Source organism: Mizuhopecten yessoensis, unplaced genomic scaffold, assembly GCF_002113885.1.
Source record: "Mizuhopecten yessoensis strain PY_sf001 unplaced genomic scaffold, ASM211388v2 scaffold10227, whole genome shotgun sequence".
Classification (NCBI taxonomy): domain Eukaryota; kingdom Metazoa; phylum Mollusca; class Bivalvia; order Pectinida; family Pectinidae; genus Mizuhopecten; species Mizuhopecten yessoensis.
Window position 1 is genome coordinate 619,183 of NW_018408441.1, and position 12,612 is coordinate 631,794.

Consider the following 12,612-nt stretch of genomic DNA (forward strand, 5'->3'; position numbering starts at 1 on the left):
AGCATGTGGTTTTATTAACAGATTCACGCAATTAATATGTGCAGCACGTTTTAACCATGAAGTAACAACCGACAGTATATTGTATCTTGTTGTTCCATACGGCAGTCAATCGTTGAGGACAGAGTGTCGCTAAGACAAAGGTGATTGTCCATGGGCAGATTGCATTCAGTCCGTAGTAGAAGTATTCTGTATACGTTATCCGTAGTACATACTTATGCACAAGTATTCCGTACTACATAATAATGTATTCCGTAGTGAAAGTATTTGCCAAACTCTACACAGATCCCTCCACGTCCACCTTGCGTCGTATCATCAAGACTCCGTCTCGAATAGGAACCAATACCTGTTAATTAATATACAGTGTACATTTTTACAGTGTAAATTAACTAGAATTAACGTGCAACGTAAAGTCACAGGGATTAATATACAGCGTAAAATCACATAGTTAATACACAAATGACTATGTATATTGTAAAGTCACGTGGTTAATATACATTGTAAATTCACATGGTTTGTATACAGCGTTAAGTCCAGAACTACCATATATGTAGGTACATGTATAATGTTTTCCTACTTATTTTGAAAATACATGAACATTGGAATCTCCAGTTAATCAGCTTTATCTAGCACTATTGCTGATATCAGAGTTAAGCATTCTTCAGAAGTCGTCTTCATTATCACTTTACCAATTACCAACAACAACGTCCTTAAATGACATTGGCTGTTAATAGGACGTTAAATTAAATAAAATCAAACTTAAACCAAACCAACAACCCATCAATGACACCGTAACCACGGTAACCAACCAGCCACCTATCAACGAATAAGATATTCCACTAATACCAAAGCTACGGGTAAACGGAAACAGCACCACCTACCTGGTAAACATCGTCGTTCTTTGAAATGAATTCGTTGAATTTTTGTGTACTTTGACCATCAAACCTCATTTTCTCCTTGAGATATGGAGATCCTTGGAACAGGGCATTGTCCATCAGAATCGTCCCTCGTGGAGACAGCATGTTGTTATCCATTATCGACTAAAGAGAACAAAAAAATAAATTAAACTTTAATTTGACAAGCTCCACTGTCGGCCCCAAGCTGGACGTACATTAGATATTTAATTGGACCAGTGCTGAAGGTTTGTGATATTAACATTTTCTGTTCCCTATCAGTAGAGAATAATTGAAATAATGAATACCAAGTGATGAAATAACAATGATCAGGTTTTGAATCATTCTAATAAAATCAATAGAAAACACTGTATAAATATCATGTTATGAAATGATTACGTACATATCTTTTAATTTACTGATTGAAAACGCAGATGATTTTTTTTTTTGTGATCAACATGTTAACAAGATAAAATGATAAGCGTTTTATGTTTTTTTTTTTTTTATTTTCATACTGAAATACAAAGAGAAAATGTAAATACCTTATGAATACAGTTTTGTGAACGGGTGAGGTTTTTATGCGGGGAAGGGGGCGGGGCTGTTTTATAATGGCCTCCCATTCGTTATTGTATTTTTTGTTTACTGGGGGTTTTTTATTCAGAAAAAAATAATCTTTTTCATTATATTTTCAATCAAGGCATGCAGTTTTAAGGTGACGTTGCGATTCACAACAGCATTCAACCGATATTAATCAAATTTTGTTCCATGAGAGCGTTCCTTTTTATGTTGTTCACAAAATATTGAATTTGACTTTGTGAAGGGTATTTAGCCAATAGAATGCTCGTATTTTATCACAGGACTATCCTTTACCAATATAAAGTTGTTTAGAAAAAGCACAGATCGTCTGCTGGATAACCGAACTACTCGGTACTAAAGCGAACGTAAAACCACTCAAACAAACAAACAAACAAACGAAAAGTACACAGATATAAAATGTAAACAACTGACTATCAAGTTCAGTAATCACATAAATATCTTTTATTATCTTACCTCGAAGTAGCTGAAGTAATCGTCTTTATTGGCATCAAGAAATATGATGTCAAACTGTTCTCCATTTTTCGCTAATTCCTTTATTGTCGCGAGAGCTGGTCCTGTAGATTAAAAACTTTGGATTTAGCGCAAAAGAGGACCAGTCAACGTATAGTTAATTTGAAATAATGACGACATTGTCATTCTATTACTATTTTTAAACTATCTAAACATTCCTCAGACACTAAAATGAAACATGATATATTACATGCGTTTTCTTTACCGACTGCAGGTACGTTGTAAAATTGGATAAAACTTTTTACATTAATGGTTTGTTAGGCTTACCTCCCTTGATTATTACTTTCTTTCCGTGCGGTGATTGGTCCAAATAACCTCGAGCAAGATCTTGAAGGTATGGAAGAAGTTCACATGAAACAACAACACCATCTGCCGGAAGAGCCTCCGCCATTGTTAAAGCACCACATCCGGTAAAAAGTCCTACTTCTAAAACCCTCTTAGCGTTGCTCATGCTCACAAGAGTTTTAAGAAAATTCCCTGAAAGAAGACATTTTGTATAGACTCGCTGTTAACTTTTACTTTAAAAAAAAAGTAATAAAAAACAAAAACAAATGAATATAATAAAATAAGATGTTATGTTTCCGTATAACGATGTTATTTTTTTTTTAGGAGATATGTCCCGAAAAAAAGGGTAATAGGTCAAAATATAGGTCACTATGTTATACTTTTAGTACACGACAATGTTTCCCCAGATATGTATGCATAAAAAATATATTATTAGTCGAGGTGAAATAGGTGGCCGAATTGTCCCGGACAAACTGTTTCAATAATTGGGATCAAATATCACCATACAGGTCACAGTGACCTAATTTTATTTACGCGCCATTCCACTATCCTACGATATTTACTCTAGGTGGGGAAAAAATATAGGATACATGTGTATACCTGTAAAAAATCTATTGGGCAGAAAGACGGATAAGATATGGAAATCAGAATACGGATGTATCCCGCAAACCATAAAACCATCCAGTGCCAAACACTAATTTGGTCGGGAACTAAACAGCTAAAAACACTTCACAGTAAATCTAACCAAATATTCAGGATAACATAATTCCATTTGAACATCAATTAGTTTACCTTCTAACTTTCCCGAAACCATCATTGGAGACAAGTTGGGAATAGTGCCCTCTTTGCTGAGCTTTTTCCAAGGGTGTTGCATGGTCTGCTCCATCACATAACGGACACCCTAACTGACTGGAGAAGACATATTGTCGCAGTACTCCTCTCGGGTCTGACAACAATGAAACAGTATTAAACGTTAATCAAATAAACTAGTTCATATGCTACGCCCACTATAGATGATGTTTGAATAATATATGGCATTACACTGTAATTGAATTGAAGCAAACTAGGTTTCATACATACACAACAGATCAATTTAATTCAAACAGAACGACACCAAAATCAATGTAAACGATTTGAAAATAACAGCACAATTTTAAGCTATTACAATAACGAACGGGAGGCCATTAAAATTGCTATACTCTCGTAAGATGAACGTAAAACAAACGCTTATACAGTATTCCAAAAAAGAATGACCTTGCAGCTTTTACGTCCGTTAAAGACTCATCAGATATAATAGGGGCTAAACAGGTGGAAATCCAAGTTAGTATTAACTAATAACTAATAAATGTAAAACAAAGCACACCAGGTAAGTTGTCCTTACACTTTGAATAGTCAATGCTTGTCGTATCGTGTTTGGGCTTTGTAAACCGCTTGCTAGTGTTGAATTACAATGTAATCATTCTAAAAATATGACTTTTTTAAAAAGAATTTACATGTACTTATCTGATAGTTTCACGGTCTGATAGTTTCATGGTCATTGTCGTGACAATCGTATTAAATAAATGTGTTCCTAGTCACTCACCAAGAAGCTGTGAAGACACTTCTGGATTTGTGTCTGGACCTCCTCAGGAACTCCGTGCTGTTTAGCCAGGTCCTCCAGTTGCCATAGGTTTCTGACGGTAGGATCCATGTGATAACGACCGGACTCCATACTTACTGATGTCTCTGCTGAATCGTAGTAACACCGTGATACTGTAGTGTCAAATAACAAATTCTACTGTTAAGACATTTTATTTTCAATATCAATCAGAACAAGCTCTGTGTGTAACGAATACCAAACTACAATGGCAAATAACAGTACTTTTTTTTCGGAACATTTGTGATCCTATATTTCATTACTTAAAATGAATATGATAACTGATGATAAGATCTATAATATGATCTTAAATGGATTTCCATTTCATATGAGAGCTATAAGGAGAAAATTGTGGCGCGTTTCATTTTATTTCATATAAATCATATAAAAAGTGAAACGTGTTTAAGATTTTTTTACTGCACGTTTGTATTTGGATAAAATGTATCCATTCATTGTCGCCATTGTGACGTCATAATGACATCTGGAAGTCTGTGGCATCATTTCATTCAGTTTTATTGTTACATGGAGGTTAACGAGTTTCTTCTATATAAAGTAAATTATGCTATATTTTATATATATATATGTATTATTTTACATATCCTATAAAGTGTATACAACCATTGAGAGAGAGATTTGTATTCGTATATAAGATATTTCCTTTACTATTTAGAAACACTCTGGAAAAATCATGGTGGTCTGTTAACACGCGAATTTTAGAATGTTCGATAATATGCAACATTGTACATTATACATTTTGAATAAACCACAATGCTCAAAAGCCTCAAATATCATTCCTCTCAGCACTATTACTAAATACTAAAAGACGCGTTTAGAAGGCTGCTTAGGTCAGAAGTGAATTTCTCGTTCTTTGAGTACTGCATTCCACCTAGGATCATATATAGTATTCGGGAGATACTTCCTATTCCGTCTTTTCGTATTGCAGAGTTATCTGCCCTTGTGAGCAGGTATTGATTGTTACGTCATTTGTTTGTGAGAGTATAACGTCATCAATTTTTTAGAAAACGACGTAAGTTTCTCACACAAACCAATGACGTAACAATCAATACCTGCTCACAAGAGAAGATAACTCTGCAATACGCAAATACGGAATATATACAACAGTGTAAAACATTACCTGTCTGATACATTATAACAGACAACAATATACAGTGTAATCTAATGAGTGAACATCCTTCATGCGGGAAATCAAATAATGGAACACAAAGAAAGAAAATTAAAATACAAACCAATAAAAAAAAAAAAAAAAAAAAAAAATAAAAAAAAAAACAAAAAAAAAAAAAAAAAAAAAAAAAATGTACCAAATATATATATATATATATATATGCAAACTTACGATGATGAAATGGCTCGGTTTGGTTTGGTTTGTTTTGTCTGTAACAGCTAAGGTCATTTAAGGACGTGCCACTATGACCTCACTGTGACCTATATGCTTCCTGACATAAGTGCACTGTTTGTGTATAGAAATTCTTACCGGTGGCCATGGGGGTCTATGGATTGCCTTGCAATACTTTGCCTTGTTGATAAATATTTTCTATGCACAGTAGATCCTATTTCTTTCTTTTTGTCTTGAGAAAAGTTTGCCTTAAAGGGAGCAGGCGATATATCGACAAGGGTGTTAAAATAATAGTAAATAAAGGGAGCAGGCGATATATCGACAAGGGTGTTAAAATAATAGTAAATAAAGGGAGCAGGCGATATATCGACAAGGGTGTTAAAATAATAGTAAATAAAGGGAGCAGGCGATATATCGACAAGGGTGTTAAAATAATAGTAAATAAAGGGAGCAGGCGATATATCGACAAGGGTGTTAAAATAATAGTAAATAAAGGGAGCAGGCGATATATCGACAAGGGTGTTAAAATAATAGTAAATAAAGGGAGCAGGCGATATATTGACAAGGGTGTTAAAATAATAGTAAATTAGTAACAACAAAAATACCTACATAGAATACCTGACAGGTTTTCTTAATTAAAATACATTTATTTTTAATTTACCATTCATTTCATTTTCATGGAAGAATATTCAGCGCACGTATGTCCTAAGGAGTGATTCTGTTCGTTTTGTTACCTTAAAGTTCTAAGATGGGGCACCGCAGGCGCCCGAGATCTACACTATCATCACAAAGGTTACTGAACTATGTGCGCTCGCTTTTAGCAGTGCCTATGTTAAAATATGTTAAAATGTATGCCCGATTACAATTGCACATATACTCATACACTTCTTTGCATAATGAAACTTTAATTATATAATTAAATTCAATGTATCAAGAAATGTGTTGACTCGCTACCAACCAACCCTATAATAGGCACACTTCTAAACCAAAACTGAGTTTTGAAAAAATATCCTGCATGCTAATATTGCTTAACTGTTAAATCTCGTCGTATGGCTGTCTCAACTGGATGTTCTAAATATTGACCCGTACTGTACAGAGTTACTAAGTCGGCTCGTCAACAGTTTAATCATATCTCAAGCATGACAGATTGTGTATGATGGGTGATATGTCGACTTGTGCATTTGACAAAACTAGCGGTGACCACAAATTGCCATTAAACATTTAACACGTGTAAGATAAAATGCTAGAAGTATGCGAGTGATTGATCGTTATAATGTTTAAATCGTTTTTACTTGGAATGATTTGAGAAGAGATACATGAACACGTTATTCTACATCAATGATATAGGATAACATTGTTTGATTCAATGCTTTGATGTGGTTTTGAAGACAATGTCCATTACTGTTAAACCTAACAATACGTACAAAATGAAAGCTTTGTTAGCTTTAAAGGAAGATGCTGTCGTTTACCAATGTATATATATAATTTTACAACCATAATTATAAACAACCTTGTTACTACTTAAATGAATACGAACAGGAGTAACCATACACATATGAAAATCGTACAGGAAATTGTGAAGTGAATGTTATCAACAAAAAGAATGTGTACTTTTTTTTATCAAACTATAAATACATGCATTGATTACATGTATTGTATACAATTTACTCTTTATGTGTGCTCTGTACAAAACATGTAAATATCAACATTGCATACAATATAATAACTAACGTAAGAATACGTACGTACTGGTGGGATGCTCGCTATCCTCTATAAGCTGGGCGATCAATATTATCGATGTGCTGCGCAATGTTCTAAATTATAACCTGGGTCCCGTGATTGCTGCAATACTTGTCTCCGTACTAGTTATACGCTGTGTGTACGTTATGTGCTAGATTTAGCGTTAGTGGGGCGGTACCACCGGTCTAAAAATAGATCTGCGGTTCTGTGTGTTAAATATACAGGGACAAACAATTACAAATTAACTAGTCTATTACATGTATCTCTCTTGTAAATAAGGCTTCAATAAATGCTGCATGATGGAGTTGTATGTTGCATGGATATTTCAACACGAAAAAAGTAAACTGATTTTTTTTTAATACATAATTTTAAGAATCAGAAGTATCACTATCAAATCCCTGAATCCACATTAAGTTTACTTAAGTTCATTCACAGCCTAAGCTTAATGTACTTCAAATTAAAATATACATATCATCGTTAAACATTATAGATTGTACTATATAAAAAAATGCATTTTAATTCAAATTAGAAGAGCATCTGAAATGTTGGTCTTTTCTGTTAATATTAATGGGAAAACGCAGCAATTAAAACGTGTAGGGATAGTTATTTTAAAGTAACTAAACTATAAATACATGTTAACCAAGCGTACAATTTTATAAAACATTCCCGCATGAGTATTGATTCGAAAACTTTCACGTAAAAAATGCATTTGATAAGTAAGGATTATCTAAAATCATCTCAAGTTTCGTTTTCTATTGTCGCAAAGGGACAATAACATACAGTATAGACGTCCTTCAAAGTAAAAATGATTCTTCTAGATCTATATTCAGTGTCAGATTATGTTAATATAGAAACAACAATTTTCTGGATGACATAACCACAAATGCCATGCTTTCTCCGAAATCTTTTCTTATGTTTGTCACAGATCTGTGTCAGTCATCAACCTGTTACAGTAACAAAGATCTGTGTCAGTCAACATTCTGTAAAATAACTCAAATCTGTGTCTGTCATTACCCTGTTACAGTAACAAAGAGCTGTGCCAGTCAGTCATCATTCTGTTACAGTAACTCAAATCTATGTCTGTCATTACCTTGTTATAGTAACTCAAATCAATGTCTGTCATCAGACTGTTACAGTAACAAAGAGCTGTGCCAGTCAGTCATCGCTCTGTAGAGTAACACAAATCCGTCTCTGTTATCACGATGACAAAGTTACTCAAATCTATTTCAGTCATCACGCTTTCAAAGCAAATTAAATCGGTGTCTGTCATCATCCTGTTACATTAACTCAAATCCATGTCAGTCATCTCCCTGTTACAGTAACTCAAATCTATGTCAGTCATCACCCTGTTAATGTAACTCAAATCTATGTCTGTCATCACCCTGTTACAGTAACTCAAATCTATGTATGTTATCACTCTGTTACAGTAACTCAAATCTATGTCAGTTATCATCCTGTTACAGTAACTCAAATCTATGTCAGTCCTCACTCTGTTACAGTAACTCTAATCTATGTCCGTCATAACGCTGTTAATGTAACTCAAATCTGTGTCTGTCATCAAACTGTTACAGTAACTCAAATGTATGTCCGTCATCACACTGTTAAAGTAACTCAAATCTATGTCAGTCCTCACTCTGTTACAGAAACTCAAATCTGTGTCTGTTATAACTCTGTTTCAGTAACTCAAATCTGTGCCAGTCATCAACCTGTTATAGTAACTCAAATCTATGTCAGTCCTCACTCTGTTACAGTAACTCTAATATGTGTAAGTAATCACTCTGTTACAGTAACTTAAATCTGGGTCTGTCATCACGCTGTCAAAGTAACTCAAATCCATGTCAGTCATCACCCTGTTACAGTAACTCAAATCTATGTCAGTCATCACCCTGTTACAGTAACTCAAATCTATGTCAGTCATCACCCTGTTAATGTAACTCAAATCTATGTCTGTCATCACCCTGTTAATGTTACTCAAATCTATGTCAGTCCTCACCCTGTTACTGTAACTCAAATCTATATCTGTCATCACCCTGTTACAGTAACTCAAATCTATGTCTGTCATCACCCTGTTAATGTTACTCAAATCTATGTCTGTCATCACCCTGTTAATGTTACTCAAATCTATGTCTGTCATCACCCTGTTAATGTTACTCAAATCTATGTCTGTCATCACCCTGTTAATGTTACTCAAATCTATGTCTGTCATCACCCTGTTAATGTTACTCAAATCTATGTCTGTCATCACCCTGTTAATGTTACTCAAATCTATGTCTGTCATCACCCTGTTAATGTTACTCAAATCTATGTCTGTCATCACCCTGTTAATGTTACTCAAATCTATGTCTGTCATCACCCTGTTAATGTTACTCAAATCTATGTCTGTCATCACCCTGTTAATGTAACTCAAATCTATGTCAGTCCTCACCCTGTTAATGTAACTCAAATCTATGTCTGTCATCACCCTGTTACAGTAACTCAAATCTATGTCTGCCATTACCCTGTTACAGTAACAAAGAGCTGTGCCAGTCAGTCATCACTCTGTTTCAGTAACTCAAATCTATGTCAGTCCTCACCCTGTTAATGTAACTCAAATCTATATCTGTCATCACCCTGTTACAGTAACTCAAATCTATGTCTGTCCTCTCCCTGTTAATGTAACTCAAATCTATATCTGTCATCACTCTGTAGAGTAACTCAAATCGATGCCAGTCATCAACCTGTCATAGTAACTCAAATCTATGTCAGTCATCACTCTGTTACAGTAACAAAGAGCTGTGCCAGTCAGCACTCTGTAGAGTAACTCAAATCTATGTCAGTAATCACTCTGTTAGAGTAACTTTACTCTGGGTCTGTCATCACGCTGTCAAAGTAACTCAAATCCATGTCAGTCATCACCCTGTTACAGTAACTCAAATCTATGTCAGTCCTCACTCTGTTACAGAAACTCAAATCTGTGTCTGTTATAACTCTGTTTCAGTAACTCAAATCTGTGCCAGTCATCAACCTGTTATAGTAACTCGAATCTATGTCAGTCCTCACTCTGTTACAGTAACTCTAATATGTATAAGTAATCACTCTGTTACAGTAACTTTAATCTGGGTCTGTCATCACGCTGTCAAAGTAACTAAAATCCATGTCAGTCATCACTCTGTTACATTTACTCAAATCTATGTCAGTCCTCACTCTGTTACAGTAACTCAAATCTATGTCAGTCCTCACTCTGTTACAGTAACTCAAATCTATGTCAGTCCTCACCCTGTTACTGTAACTCAAATCTATATCTGTCATCACCCTGTTACAGTAACTCAAATCTATGTCAGTCCTCACTCTGTTACAGTAACTCTAATATGTGTAAGTAATCACTCTGTTACAGTACCTTAAATCTGGGTCTGTCATCACGCTGTCAAAGTAACTCAAATCCATGTCTGTCATCACCCTGTTACATTAACTCAAATCCATGTCTGTCATCACCCTGTTACTGTTACAGTACCTTAAATCTGGGTTTGTCATCACGCTGTCAAAGGAACTCAAATCCATGTCAGTTGTCACCCTGTTACATTAACTAAAATCCATGTCAGTCATCCCCCTGTTAATGTAACTCAAATCTCTGTCTGTCATCACCCTGTTCCAGTAACTCAAATCTATGTATGTTATCACTCTGTTACAGTATCTTTAATCTGGGTCTGTCATCACGCTGCCAAGTAACTCAAATCCATGTCTGTCATCACCCTGTTAATGTTACTCAAATCTATGTCTGTCATCACGCTGTTAATGTAGCTCAAATCTATGTCAGTCCTCACCCTGTTAATGTAACTCAAATCTATATCTGTCATCACTCTGTAGAGTAACTTAAATCGATGCCAGTCATCAACCTGTCACAGTAACTCAAATCTATGGCAGTCATCACTCTGTTTCAGTAACTCAAATCTATATCTGTCATCATCCTGTTACAGTAACTCAAATCCATGTCCGTCATCACCCTGTTACATTACCTCAAATCTATGTCTGTCATCACGCTGTCAACGTAACTCAAATCTCTGTCTGTCATCACCCTGTAACAGAAACTCAAATCTATGTCTGCCATTACCCTGTCACAGTAACAAAGAGCTGTGCCAGTCAGTCATCACTCTGTTTCAGTAACTCAAATCTATATCTGTCCTGCTGTTACAGTAACTCAAATCCATGTCAGTTATCACCCTGTTACAGTAACTCAAATCTATGTCAGTCATCACTCTGTTACAGTAACTCAAATCCATGTCAGTTATCACCCTGTTACATTACCTCAAATCTATGTCTGTCATCACCTTGTTACAGTAACTCAAATCCATGTCAGTCATCATCCTGTTACAGTAACTCAAATCTAGTAATCACTCTGTTACAGTAACTTTAAGCTGGGTCTGTCATCACGCTGCCAAGTAACTCAAATCCATGTCAGTTAGCACCCTGTTACATTAACTCAAATCCATGTCCGTCATCACCCTGTTACAGTAACTCAAATCCATGTCAGTCATCCCCCTGTTACATTACCTCAAATCTATGGCTGTCATCACCCTGTTACAGTAACTCAAATTTATGTCAGTCATCACACTGTTTAATTAACTAAATTCTGTGTGATGACTGTTACATTAACTAAAATATGTGTCAGTGATCACTCTGTTACAGTAACTTTAAGCTGGGTCTGTCATCACGCTGCCAAGGAACTCAAATCCATGTCAGTCATCCCCCTGTTACATTACCTCAAATCTATGTCTGTCATCACGCTGTTACAGTAACTCAAATCTATGGCTGCCATTACCCTGTTACAGTAACAAATAGCTGTGCTAGACATTCATCACTCTGTTTCAGTATCTCAAATCTATGTCAGTCCTCACCCTGTTACTGTAACTCAAATCTATATCTGTCATCGCCCTGTTACAGACCATCCAATTTATGTCAGTCATAACGCTGTTACAGTAACTCAAATCTATGGCTGCCATTACCCTGTTACAGTAACAAATAGCTGTGCTAGACATTCATCACTCTGTTTCAGTATCTCAAATCTATGTCAGTCCTCACTCTGTTACAGAAACTCTAATATGTATAAGTAATCACTCTGTTACAGTAACTTTAATCTGGGTCTGTCATCACGCTGTCAAAGTAACTCAAATCCATGTCAGTCATCCCCCTGTTACATTACCTCAAATCTATGTCTGTCATCACGCTGTTAATGTAACTCTAATCTATGTCCGTTATCACGCTGTTAATGTTACTCAAATCTATGTCCGTCATCACCTTGTTACAGTAACTCAAACCCATGTCAGTCATCACCCTGTTACAGTAACTCAAATTTATGTCCGTCATGACGCTGTTACAGTAACTCAAATCTATGTCAGTCATCACTCTGTTACAGTAACTTTAATCTGGGTCTGTCATCACGCTGTCAACGTAACTCAAATATGTGTCTGTCAACACACTGTTACATTAACTAAAATATGTGTCAGTAATCACTCTGTTACAGTAACTTTAATCTGGGTCTGTCATCACGCTGCCAAGTAACTCAAATCCATGTCAGTCATCACCCTGTTACATTACCTCAAATCTATGTCTGTCATCACCCTGTT

General features: G+C 35.5%; 1 protein-coding gene across 2 annotated transcripts; it reads right to left on the reverse strand.

Annotated features, from left to right (window-relative positions):
* LOC110459817 (caffeoyl-CoA O-methyltransferase 2-like) lies at nt 1-7,156 on the reverse strand. 2 transcript variants are annotated; one of them, XM_021512266.1, is made up of 7 exons: nt 7,022-7,156; nt 3,865-4,034; nt 3,075-3,228; nt 2,265-2,474; nt 1,941-2,041; nt 879-1,037; nt 1-343 (listed from the first exon to the last, which is right to left on the reverse strand). In XM_021512266.1, exons 3-7 carry the CDS (start codon nt 3,166-3,168, stop codon nt 275-277), a joined length of 633 nt encoding a protein of 210 aa, XP_021367941.1. In that variant the 5' UTR covers nt 3,169-3,228; nt 3,865-4,034; nt 7,022-7,156; the 3' UTR covers nt 1-274. The 2 variants fall into 2 exon arrangements, with proteins under 2 accessions (XP_021367941.1, XP_021367940.1); XM_021512265.1 differs by having other exon boundaries at nt 7,018-7,156.
* Nucleotides 7,157-12,612: the final 5,456 nt, after the last annotated feature.

What these genes read in the sequence shown, in the direction of transcription:
- LOC110459817 (XM_021512266.1), bottom strand. Translation starts at nt 3,168, where the DNA reads ATGGAGCAGACCATGCAACACCCTTGGAAAAAGCTCAGCAAAGAGGGC. An exon ending in GAAAGTAATAATCAAGGGAG is followed by an intron (nt 2,042 to 2,264) that starts GTAAGCCTAACA and finishes TTTAATCTACAG; the next exon opens with GACCAGCTCTCGCGACAATA. An exon ending in AGAACGACGATGTTTACCAG is followed by an intron (nt 344 to 878) that starts GTAGGTGGTGCT and finishes ATTAATTAACAG; the next exon opens with GTATTGGTTCCTATTCGAGA.